The sequence below is a fragment of the Hyperoodon ampullatus genome (assembly GCF_949752795.1).
Source record: "Hyperoodon ampullatus genome assembly, chromosome: 9".
Classification (NCBI taxonomy): Eukaryota; Metazoa; Chordata; class Mammalia; order Artiodactyla; family Ziphiidae; genus Hyperoodon; species Hyperoodon ampullatus.
The window spans coordinates 76550085-76563135 of NC_136922.1; the positions used below are offsets into that span (position 1 = coordinate 76550085).

At 42.3% G+C, this 13051-nt stretch overlaps 1 protein-coding gene across 1 annotated transcript in view; it reads right to left on the reverse strand.

Moving 5' to 3' along the window:
- WNT2 (Wnt family member 2) overlaps window positions 1-12144 on the reverse strand; it is a gene marked incomplete at both ends in the record, with an annotated part of 44363 nt that extends 32219 nt beyond the window's left edge. Inside the window, 3 exons of the mRNA XM_079710885.1 lie at window positions 4146-4423; window positions 9730-9956; window positions 12062-12144. Of these exons, the coding sequence (XP_079567011.1) occupies window positions 4146-4423; window positions 9730-9956; window positions 12062-12144 (588 nt within the window). The remainder of the gene's footprint in view (window positions 1-4145; window positions 4424-9729; window positions 9957-12061) is intronic.
- Window positions 12145-13051: the final 907 nt, after the last annotated feature.

The window sequence follows — 13051 nt, forward strand, 5'->3', positions numbered from 1 at the left end:
GAGCTCTACCCTAGTACCCTTGTCATTCTTCAACTTTGATGTTCTTTCTACTCTCCTATCTTTGTCTGGAGTCCCTTCATCCTGGAAAGCATTTTCCCTATCTCAGCCATAGGAAACCTTTATCTCCAGCTTCAACACCCAGCTCTTTTATGACACAACCTTTCTCTCCTCAACCAACTGGCCCTTTGGGTGATTTTTCTATTATACCATCTAGCACAGAGCTTGCCTCGCAATTGTATTTCACTTGTCTCCCTGATTAAAATTTAGTTTCTTATGGTCAGGATTTTGTCTTATTCTTTTCTACATATGACAGTACCAGAAACAGTGCTTTTCCCAAATTTAGTCCAATAGCACATAGAAACAGTGCTCTAGAACTTGCAGTGCCTTGATTTGAAATTTTGGAAATCCACCAAATAAGCTTTGGGCATGTTCATGGTGACTAGAAGTTATGTTTTTGATATTTAAACAAGGTTTTCCCTTTTATTAAGAAATAATACATATTCTGTTTAGGAAACTTGTAAAATTAAAGACACACACAAAGAGGAAAAAAATATCACCAGTAAACTACCTTCCAAGGACTGCTGCTGCTGCTGTTTTTTGTTTTGTTTTGTTTTTTTCAGTACAGAAATGCTGTGTGTTTATCTTTCTCAGAAATTCTCAACAGAGACAACATGGAAAGGTAGATAAGGACAAAAAGATGAAAGCAATGGGTTTGAGCCCCCAAGCCCAGCACTTCACGATTGTATGACCCTATGTGTTAGTCACTTGATCCCTCTGAGGCCCAGTTTCATCATCTGAAAAATAGAAATACTAATACTGTTTTTTATTCCAATAGGGGTTTTTTAGAAGATCAAATTACAAAGGATTTTGACGGTCTTTTGTACATTAGCTAATGCCGTATGCCTATTTTTTATTAGTATGTTAGACTGTCCCGAAGATGAGTCTATGGGTACGTGGAGAGATCAGATTGAATCCTAAGTACTAGTTCAAACTGGATTTGTGCCTGATTCTGTACCCTGAGTTACAGATAACCTTCACGTCACTAAAGGGGGAAGGGGAGACTAGCTTTTACTGAGCACCTACTACTTGCCAGGTTCTGTGCTATTCACTTTACCCTTGTCTTTCCATAGCACTACGTAATCCCCTTTACATCTGAAAGAGCCTGAATTCAGTGATCTAAGCCACCAGTATTGCAGGGTTAAAACGAAGGTAGGTCTCGCTTCACATCCCTTGTTCCGTCTTCACTATGGTAAGAAATACTTTCGGGGAAAAGTATTTTTATGGAATTCCTCTTATTCTTATTATGGAAATGTCTTGATTGAATGGCAGTATTTGATTGGGTACATGGAATATTTTGAGATAGATTCTCTTAGGAAAGGTAAAAGGAGTTGTGATCATTTCATGTAGAAAGAGTGGACTAATTTAAAGCTGTTTTCAAGATCCTGAAAGGAAACAAATGGTGACTATCAACCAAGTAACTTTCATCTGAAATTTACCTTAACCTAACTTAAAATATAATTTAGAAGTTTTCATAGTATGGCTTCTTTAGATCTAAAAAGAACTGCTAAGAGAAGCTATGGACTGTCTTTTTCGATAAAATGTTTGTTTTGAACAAGGTAGATTTATCTTTTCAAGACTTATTAATAGTCCTATTTAGAGGCAGAAAACTAGACTTAAGATGAGTTCCAAGAAAACATGAAGGAAAGAAGCATCATTACAAATTCTGTTGAAGCTGTGATTAAAATAAAGTGATATAACAGCATAGAAGATCTAAAATGATATTACAGTACAGAGACACATGAGGGTGCTCTAACCAGCTGCTATAATAAAAGAATTAAACTGTTCAAATATTAGGGGAAAGTTAAGGCCTGTTGTGAATGGCAGTGTTGAATTCTGATTTGTAGCGTTGGCTAAGCAGAGCAATCTTGGAATAGATGGCTTTTCTTTTCAAATGTATTGGCCCTGTCCCTTGCTCCCCACCCCACCCCATCCCCCCATTTAAAGAAGTAGAAGATGTTCGTAGTGGACAATTTGGGAAATACTGAAAAGCACAAAGAAGAAAAACAATGAACTGATGTGGCTCTCAGCCTTGGAGGCTGGGGTTTTCTAGAGCTAGGCCAGTCGGAGGCTTAGCTCAGGAGGCCTGCCTTCAAACTCAAGCCCAGCCTGTTCTCATTTTGATTCCACAGACCTTCTGCTGGTACGAAGGGGGAGTAGAGACTGGGGGTCTAATGACCGCAAGAAGAGAATTAGAGACGCATGTTTATCTCAATACATTTACTCTCATTAAAGTTCATATTCACTGACATCATGCATCTCCTTGAAAAAGTCTGCCCACCCACCATTAATTAAAGCCACATTTTAAAAAGTCAGTGTGTGCACTTTTATTCCAATCAAAAGTAGCCTCCTAAGTTTTGCAGAGTAGGCAGGAGAATATCTGAGGCCTGACAGCTGTTCACCTCTACACAGTGAGGAATCATGTAATTTACATTAAGAATCATGTTTATTCGGAGCCTTCAATATAATAGCTAAGATCTATTGTCTTGAAGAGTAGAAACATTCAATATCTAATGATCTATTAAGCAAAATTAACATTTATTTTGATGAGTCAACGTTATTTTGGATGCAGTGTATGACCGTATGCTCTTATCTGTACAAATAGTCTGAGAGATCCAACTATATACTGTGCTTGAATAATTAAGCAGCATCCTCCTATCAAAGACACCACACTTTATAACCTATACATATGGTATCAATGTCAAAACAAAGGTCAATGTAAATTTTTCCTTATCTAAACCATTGCACAAACAGTAATTACCACAGTTGTAAGATTGCACAACCGTAGTCTATATTCTTGGCAGTAGTCACTATAAGTTCATAAATTTGTGAAAATTAGGAATGTTGATTTTCCAAGTTCAAGAAAGGTACTATTTGTAAATTGCTCAGGTCACACTCATCTTATTCCATGTGCTAAGCAAGACTTCTTTCCTTCCAAATTCCTTTAAATGAGATCTGTTCCCTGTGTGAGCCTAGTAAAAGGGTTTTCATCCAAACAGATCTGCATTCTTTTCTATTCTTTTTTCCTATTAAAGCCCCCCTGGGGACTTTTCAATTTTATGCTGATCTTTCTTTATATATTACTGTCAAGCACATATTTATTTTGTGGTGATAAAAGACAAATTATACTTATCTCTTCTCATTGGCAGTTAGATTATTTTAGAATGGTTCTGACTGAATGTTTGATTAGCCAGCCAGTTTATGCTTCTTACACAAAGGCCTAATGTGCAGCATTCAGATTCTCTAGTTATTCTGGTCAAGCCACCATGCCCAAAGACATGGCTCATCAGTGGATCTGAACACTGGCATTGAAATGGTTTAATCCTAGGCCAAACCACCCCATATAGGGGCTGGGAGTTGAAACCTGAATTCTAGTCCTGGCTTTTCTTCTGATTCTCCATGTGACCTTGAGCACTGGAGGGTCTATTTCCTCATCTAACAAATGGGAGTTAGGGAATGAATATTGACCAGGTACCCACAGCCCAAGAGCTTAGTCAGGACTAGAGGTTAAGGGGCCAGTGTGCCTCTTTGGGGCATGTCGTCCCCTAGTCCACTTACTCATCCAGTACCAGAAACCCCTTAAAAGCCCAAGGTGGGGCTTTTCAGAGTGGAAGCAGCTTCTGGTTCTGAAAAGAGCTTCCCTGAATCTAGAAGAAGCCAACAGGCCATGCCTGGTGAGTTGCTTTCATGATAAGTTTGAGAGAAGATGTTCTGGGACTTGATACCCCTTAGATACAAGCATTCAGTGTCCTACTGGTATGTGGGATGCAGCCCTATCCTCAACCACAGATGCTATCTTCTGACTAGATGATACAGTATCCAGAGAGACCATAGGCACTTGACTGTACCCAATGCCAAAAGCAGTGGGTGGACTCCTTCAGCTTAGCTGTGGGAGGGAAGGTGGAGTGCAGGTGGGGATATTTCAACCCAGTTGGTGGTATTCTTTAGAACAAACAGCTCTGGGCTGGGGGGCAGTGGGAAGTTGTGATGATAGCATTTTAGCACTCTAGGAAGGCTTAAGATAAGCTTGCCTTAAGTGATTTAGAAGGCCATGCAGTCTACAAAACGAGCACTTTTGCAGTCCATACCTTCCTGCCGGCTCTGTTGTTGTGAAGATTCATCAGGGCTCTGGCATCCTTTCCTTTCCTTTCCTTGGCGTCCACAAAGGCTCGGGCAAACTTGATCCCATAGTCAATGTTATCACTGCAGCCACCCCAGTCGAAAGTGCCCTTGCTGTCCTTGGCGGTTCCCTTCTTCTTTGGGTCACAGGAACAGGATTTTAATTCTCCTTGGCTACAGGCCCTGGTGATGGCAAATACAACTCCAGCTGAGGAGATGGCGTAAACAAAGGCAGATTCCCGGCTACCTGTAACAAAAATGCTTTTCTTAAAAGTAGTCTGGCATTGCTCATTCTGAATAACTTTTACACGATGGCTGTTTAATACTTGTTCTGCCTCTGACATACTTTGCCACTAGACAAAGTATCCTTGAAGAATTCTTTCCTAGAGCCAAGCCTCGCTCTTGAATATGAATCATCGTGCTTAATACAAGCTTTTATCAATTTGGATAACTGTAGGACAACTATCCTTAAAGTAAATAGAGTATAAAAGAAAATGCAGCAAAAGCCTGCCCTGCCCAGTTCCTGGCTTCATATTAGTCTCATACATGTTCTTGCTTTAACCTAGAATCCCACATGTTCCAGAAGAGAGGAGCAGGACATCTCTAGACCTTGGTTTCCTCCTCTGCAGCATACAGTCTGAATTCTACAATTCTATCATTCCATAACATATTTTGGTATTCGTGCTACTACAGCTCTCACTGAAAAAACCTTCCAGACCTCCAGGCATTATTGAGGACACTTGTATGTGTGTAAATGATTGCTACTGAAATACTGAATTCAAAGTAGTCTAGGGGCTGAGGTGGGAAGACAGTTCACAGCAGTAACCAGCACCTCTGGTTAACCCTGGAGAGCTTTGGCTTGGCATCAGCTTTCACAAGTAACGGCGAGATTATTGAAGGCAATATGCAATATCCTTGAGTTACATACTACGTCTAACTATTAAGGTGAATTTACTTTCTTCTGGAACACCTTCACTAATCACTGGTATTGGGTAAAAGACAGTGAAAAGCTTTTCTTTGGTTTTTTCTGGAAGGCAACAAATTTACCACCTATAATTAGACCCGGGCAAGAACCCTTTGGGGTGCTTTCTTAGAATTGTTCTTTATTAGAGCACAGGCTACATTCACTTCCAGGCTGAAGGGTACATATTTCAGTGCGATAACTACATTAAATTATTTTAATAATCTGTAGTAACTCATAACACGGTATTGTGGTATAGTGACAGATATAAGGCTCTTTAGGGTCTGTGTGCACCTCATTTTTCAAGTGGAGCTGTATTTCACTGTTATTAGCATGCCTTTTTACTAATGGTTGCTGCAGCAAATATATTCGCCATCAAAATAGAAGCCGAACAAGCTAATGCCAATGCAAGGCAGCAAATGGAGAGCCATTTGGTGATTCACTATGTCAAGACGAGTGTGACTTTTTGAACCACACAGCTGGCAGAACAAACCACCTTTTTGCGTCGAAGCCCTGCTTGTTTCCGTTTGTCGTTCAGTGCTAACATTTATTATACATGCCTTGCAATATTTGCTCTGCTAGTCTCATTATTAAAAATCAGGAAAACGTATCTATACCATATTAAATGGCACTTGCCTCAGCCTTCAAAAAATATCTTCCCCGAAACCTCTAACCATCCAAAAAAAAGGAATCAATCATGCCTTGAAGTTAGGTAATATCAGTTATATGAATATTTGCCATAGGTAGCAGGTAGTGCTCTCCAGAGAGAAATGTGACGGTTGTAGGAGCTGTTTTAGAATTCCAGATTATGTTATAAGGATCACAGATGATTTTCTAAGAGGAATTGACATGTTTTGTAAAAGATGGTGACTCATAGATGCAAATGTGGCTTAATCTCTGCTAGTGGCTTTCAGATAAATACAATTTTTATTTTACCCATTTTACCATGTAGGAAAATACCTTGTCCATAGTCATCCTATTGATCTGCTAAAGCTTGGTTTTGGATTTGGAGTTTAGTGCCCACATTTAGAGATATCATATGGGGGAAAATTCCTGAATGCATAATATATTTTGCACTAGTCTTATTTCTTAAGGAGGAAGAAGAGAAACTTTATGAGGTGGTCTTTTAGGGGAAAGCTATGGAAGATGCAGATGATAGAATGTCAGTGACCAGACAGTATTTTGAAGATTAGTAGAGGAATAAATTGTCTAGGCACAGAATGCATCCTGGCCTAACTTGCAAACAACTACATTGACTTGTTGGCTGAAAGAAAAAAAAAATCACTTAAAAATCTTCTACATTTCAGAAATAATTTCCAAAGCAAAGCCATCACCTTTCTAAATATTTGTCATTTATTTTTCAAACGCATTACTAAATAGCTAGATATTTATTTATTTAAATAAAAAATTAGCACATGGAATATCTTTTCATTTTACCTCCAGATGTTTTGGTATATCATGTAGATATGGCCCTAAGATGTTTTCAGTTAAGTGTCTTAGATGAATCACTAAAATGCTATGTGCAAAATAGTAGCACATTTCAAGAGCTGGCTTTGTAACAAAACAAATTTTGATCTCGGGCCTCTTCTTAGAAAAACTGATTCTTTTTAAAGCCATTGCAATATGAACCAAAATCCAAATCTAAATGGTGATATTTAGACTTCCTGATGTGTTACTATTGAAGTTTCTCTAATTTTTGGCTTGAGATAAGTCAAGCAATGTTTACTAAGTGTATAGGCTGGGACCGGCAGCTGGGAAGGCAAAACACTAGAAGCTAGGCTTTCTGGAAGGTTATGGGTTGTTCAACTCTTTTTTTTTAAATGCTTGCCTTTTTTTTTTTTTTTTTTTTTTTAACAAGGATGAAACCTAATCACCTTTTTGTTTAAAGCTTATTCTAGAATTCTGAAAGTATATGGAAATTCTTGCAGGATTATTTTTGAGTTTACCAGTTCTGTCTTTACATTTCTCTGCTCGTGTCTGGTGATAGTCGGTTGAATGAGCAAATTATGAAAGTTCCTAAAAATCGGTCTGCCTTACTCTTGCTCTCTGAAGCAAAAGAGGCAGATGTTCTCCATTTCTCTATGACCACAGGATATGTTAGTAACTTTTATGTTCTCCTTATATGCCCTTTGGCTTTCCTATTTATCTATGAGGACATTTAGGTTTCCGAAGGAGGAGTTCTTTACAACTCTAAGATGTGAATTTCCCTCCAAGCAATTAATTGTAAAACTCTTTGGATAGCTTCATTGGAATTTCGTGATTATTTCCAGGATAAGCTACCTTAGGCCAAATTCAGCCTTCCCATAACCAACACAAAATCATCACTGACAGTCACAGGAGTTTACGTAAATGTCCAGGAAGAAATCTGGCCTTCTGTGAAGATTGGAAAGAAACTGTGTAGCATGAGTGTTTTAAGTTTTGAGTACTTTGGCAAAGCATTCAGCTTCATCTGAAAGAAATCTGAAGGGAGTACAGTTATAATCTCTAATTTACCTGAAGGCTTAGCCTAAGTCAAACTTGTTCTGCTTTCTCTATTTATAACCTTTTCACTCTCAGCCATTCTACAGCTCTGAAGACACAAACATTGCCAAGATTAAGTTGAATGAATCTTCAGCTTTGGTAGATACACTCTCTAGAATCAGTGGTCAAACTTGCTTCCTTTGATTTGTTATGGAAAGGGTTTTTTTTTTTTTTTTTTTCAATATGGAGACATCTTAATGGATTTTCATAGACAGACTCTATAGGTGATCATTTTATAAATGAGAAGTATACTTAATTTGTAATCATTGGAAAATGGTTGAGAACTTTGAAAAGGAAAAATCCTGATACATCTTTAACACCAAGAGCCTGTACCTAATATATGCAAAGATTTATTGTGCCAGATATTTGCAAACTCTCTTTGATAAGGTCCAGTACTTTAATTGATTCACTGGTAAGTTAATCTAGGTGAAGTCTTAAAATTCCATGTAGCTGAAATTTATTATTATCCTTTCAAAAATTTTGTGATGTCATATCAAAACTCCAAAAGGAATGCGGAAGAATATAGTTCTTAAACCAGAGAATAAAATTGCAGAATATCACAGTAAATTAACTTTAGGGGTACACTAAGAGTGAGAGTACTACACCCTTGGGGGATTTTTAGAGACATTCAGTTATGCATTTGGCCTCATAAAACCCTAGGGCTGTGATGATTACCTGATAGAAACACCCTCTGTTAAGCATTACCAAGTGCACAGCCCGAATGATTTTCTTAGGATTGGGAGGGGGAGGTGGGCAAAAACAAGTGGAAAGTTTCCTGTTTCTGGGGTTCATACATAAACTGTTGTGTTTTCAGTAAGATTTCCCAGTAGCAAATGGGATGTGCTACTTCTTGGAGAATGCTGCTAAGACCAGGTTAAGGGATGGGGATGTTTTGAAAATAAGATCTGATTTTCAGTTAATTTTCTCTGATTGTGTACAAGTTAGTAAGCTACTTTCCACATTCAGAACTTTTAAGAAGTTTATTATGTAATTAGAAAATGTTCAATGTGCTTTCTAAAAAAAAGGAAAAGGAAGAAACCACAGGCGTACCCCATTTTATTGCACTTTATTGCGCTTCACAGATATTGTTTTTTACAAACTGAAGCTTTGTGGCAACCTGGATTGTCAAATGATGGTTACCATTTTTTAGCAATAAAGTGTTTTAAAATTAAGGTATGTACATTGTTTTTTCAACAGTTAATAGACTGCAGCATAGTATAAACATAACTTTTAATGCATTGGGAAACCAAAAAAATTCGTGTGACTTGCTTTATTGTGGTGATCTGGAACCAAACCTGCAGTATATCCAAGGTCTACCTCTGTGTATTCATGGTTCCCACCCCTACCCTCCATAAATATCCTTTTGCTTAAAATGTACCTGGAGAATAGGCACTCACTACAAGTTCATCCATCCATTCATTCAACCATTCAATGAATGAGTGATGCCTGTAACACACAAGGTACCAAGTAAGGTGCAGGGAAAGCAGATGAGTTCCTGCCTTACAGAATTTACAGATTACTGAAAAAAAATGTTTAATTTAGAAACAGAGTGACCCGAAGCTGAGTAGCCGAATGGGAGGTCAAAGGTGGTGAGCAGAGATCTGTCTCTGCTTCTTAATAACACTGACTTGTTATTGTAGTAATGACCATCTATGGCCAATAAAAGATTTGGGCATTCTATCCCAATCTTCTGCTCATTTCCTTCTGGAAGTTTCAAGTCCCAGAAAGAAGAGTTAAAAAGTCAAAAGCGCTCTGTGGCTGCTGCGTCCTTTCTTCTAGAGACAAAATCTGAACCTGGAGGGACAGGCAGCGTTGTGACTTGACATGGATGGACAGAACCAAGAATAAAAAGACACCAGCCTGCGGCACTACATCCTCCTCCAAAACTTTAGACAGACAAGTTTCTTGATTTCTCGAGTCCTTGTCTGTAAAACGGGACAGATGGCACCCAACAGAACAAGCTTCTGACTGAATAGCATGCAAGACAAGATGAGCAGGAACTTTGAAGACCAAATAAGGGTGTGTGTATATGAGGGTAGAGCCCATGAGCTGCGTGAAGGCGGGAGACTTACTTCGAAGCAGGACCCTGCCGAAGAGGCTGTGATCCCTGTCCAGGGTGTTGCAGTTCCAGCGGTGCTGGCGGAACTGGTGCTGGCACTCTGCTGTCCACTCGACCACGCCCAGGCCGATGGCACGCATCACGTCCGGGTGTCGGTGGCACAGCTGCCGCTGGCGGCTCACCAGGCCTGGCACATTGTCACACATCACCCTGGAGGAGCCACCTGTAGCTCTCATGTACCTGGGAAGGACGAACACGGGGGAGAGCACAGAACAGCGAGGCCTCACATGGTGTTTCCCGGGAGAGGGAAGAGTTCAAAGCAGCATTTCAAATACGAATTCCTCTCCTTTGGGGGATATTAGAAGGCAAAGGTTATTTAACTTTAGTTCACTGGAGAAGCGGCACAGCAGGCATGGTGAGTGATCTGGTAGAAGCCACCCCAAAACGGAGTGCTGACTGTTTCTTGGACGTGAAGCCGAGGCCACCAGTTGATGCTCTGGGCAGGGTGGGAGAGGCAAGGTCTGCAGTTGGGGAATGGGTTGGGGGGGGAAGGGGCAACATGTTTTTGGAAGACTTCTTCCAAGAAGACTCTGATCTCAGTACACAGTGTGTCTGGACTTGGCTTTGGAGGAAGCCGACCTTTAGAAGCTCCTCACTGCCATTTATTTGACCTAATGTTTAAGTGTCTTAAACTGTCTGTATCTGTCTAATCAACACCTGCCGGTATCTGATGTTATACTCTGCACAGGCATGCCATTCTTTTCCTACTAAAGAATCTGTTAAATATTTCCATTTTCCAGCTCGTTTTGGCTTTTATAGAGAACCTTTGGAAAAAAATCTTTCTATTGTTATTAAGGACACTAAATGTTTGGAAGAATCAAACAGTGTTATAGCTCCATAAAGTACTTTTGAGAAGAAACTTTAACAAAAAATTACATCATCATCTCTACCCAGATGTTCTCTATTAGTTGTGAAATGTTTAGAAAGTTACCTTTTATATAACCCAAGCTGCCATAGGTGTCTTTTGAAGCGATCAAACAAGGAGAATGTCTTTTTCTTGTATTTTCATTATTTTATATGATCATAAAATCATTACAGCTGTGACTCCCCAAAAATATATTTAAGTGACAGCTGAGAGACAATGTGACAAAAAGCCTGGGCAATAAATAATGTTTATACACCCATGGAAACAGAAATAGTCATCTCTGATAAATCAATCTTTGATCCTATGTCAGTAATGTCAAGGCTAAACGCCTTTCTGTTCAAAGTGGCTTAGGAAGGAATTGAACCCCTCTTCCCATCCATGCTTTCTTTGCTTTGCTCCTTTGAAGAGCTCGTGTCTTCCTAAAGTTCCCTGCTCCAGTCTCTCATTTGGCTGAGACGCCTTACTTTTGCCTTACGCCTTACGCCTTCTTTTAAAAAACAGCACATCATAACAGATAACAGGTCTTTCTGAATCCGTGTTTTAAGTATCAGTTCGGAAGTTTTTAGGTGCAAGAACGCTAAAGAGCTCTCAACTCTATCTCTTCTCAAGATGAAGGAAATGGAGATGAGTTTCTGCGGGGGGAGAGCCTCTCCCTTTGGAACTTTTAAGGATGCAAAGACCTGTTACGTTTCAACGTTCCTTCACTATGCAGAATAAATCGAAGATCCACGTATAAAGGACAGAAGCAAAGTTACTCTTTGGGGTGACTGTGGTTTCGAACTGACATCTTAGAGCCCCCGGCCTCTGGAACTTCGCATTAAGGCGGTAGTCTCTACCTGGAGGCAGCAAAATGTTCTTCCGCCCCACTGGGGTGAAGCACTAGGAATGTGGAAGGACGGGAAAGAAGGCAAAATCACACGCTTTGGGTTCTACCGCTCCTGCCCGCCTGAATTGACCCGTCGGTTTTTATCTTGAGAGTTTTTTGGGGGGAGGGGGAGCATGGGGGGGACGATAGTAGTTTTGGAGGTAAGTTCACTCACATACACACACACACACACGCGCGCGCGCGCGCGCGCACGCGCGCGGACACACGTCTGTGCTAGTAGAGCTAGAGACCCGGCTAGCGCTTGTCTCAAAGATCCCGATTTTGCTGTCGCTCAGCTGGATCCAAATACACCGAACATCCGAGCTCTCAGTTGAGGGGGAATATGGGGGGCGAGGGGGTGTTGAAGTTGTCGAAGCTGGAATGGGCTTCCGAGGAGAATCGAAGGGGCGATAGGAGAGGGCAGCAGCTGGGGTTCGGGTCGGAAGCCGTGACTGCCGCCGCCGCGGGGAAGCGCCGCCGGGAAGGGTCTATGTGGCCCCTGCGGTCTCCCGTCCCATCCCCAAAATACCCCGGCGCCCGTGCGCGTGCACTTACCACCATGAAGAGCTGACCTCAGGGCTGAGCCAGGTCAAGAGCAGAGGGAGCCAGAGCCAGATTCCACCGAGACAGGCGTTCATATTAACCCCCTTGCGTCCGCATCAGGTCAGACTCCGTGTGCGGGCGCCATGCGTGCCCGGAGCAGAAGCGCTCAGCGCCGGGAGCGCCTCGTCACGGCCGCCGGCGCCTTGCCGCGCCCCCGCCCCCCGCTCCCGTCTGCGGCGAGTGGCGAGACTCGCTGATAAAGTTTCGAGCGACCAGCGGGGCGAGCGATAAAGGCCAGCCGGGGCCGCCTCGCCCACAGCCAATTCCCCAGGCGCGGCGAGCGCGGGCTGCCGGAGAGCTCTGTGCGCCTCCCGCGCGCCCCGGTCCCTTCAGCTCCCCGCCCGCCCGCCCAGGCGCAGCCAAGGGAGGGGGCGCTGCGCCGGGTAGGATGGCGGGGGTGTGGGGGGTGGGTCGCGCGGTTTTATATAAGGGTGGGTGAAATGATGGCAAGAGAGGTCTGTGGGTGAGGTGATGCGGGGAGGGAGAAGCACCTCTGCGTGGCCTCGAGCACCCGCGGAGGCTGGCACCTTTCGGGAAGCTCCGGGCCAAAGAGCATCAGTGGGTGCCCCGCCACAGGACCGAGCGCTCCGGGTAGGCGAGGCTACCCTCCGCAAACATAAGTCCCCGAGCGGGCAATGTGGGGAAAGGAGGGAGAGGATAGGGATACAGCTGTGTACAGGAGGCAAGAATCCAGAGATGATTTTCAACTCATCCCTCCGCTTCTTTTCCTAATACCGAAAGGAAGAGCAAGCCCTCGTAAATCTGGAGCTAAGCAGGGCAAGGTTGGGGAGGGAGGGTTCAGGCCTCAGGGAAGTGAAGACCTGTGGCCTTGATTCCTCGGTGCTGGGCTTATATAGAGAGCTCCAAGGGAGGGGAAACGGGAAGGTCCCTGACCTCCGGACCTCACCCAGGAGTCCTCAGCCAAAACGTCTGGGGAAGATG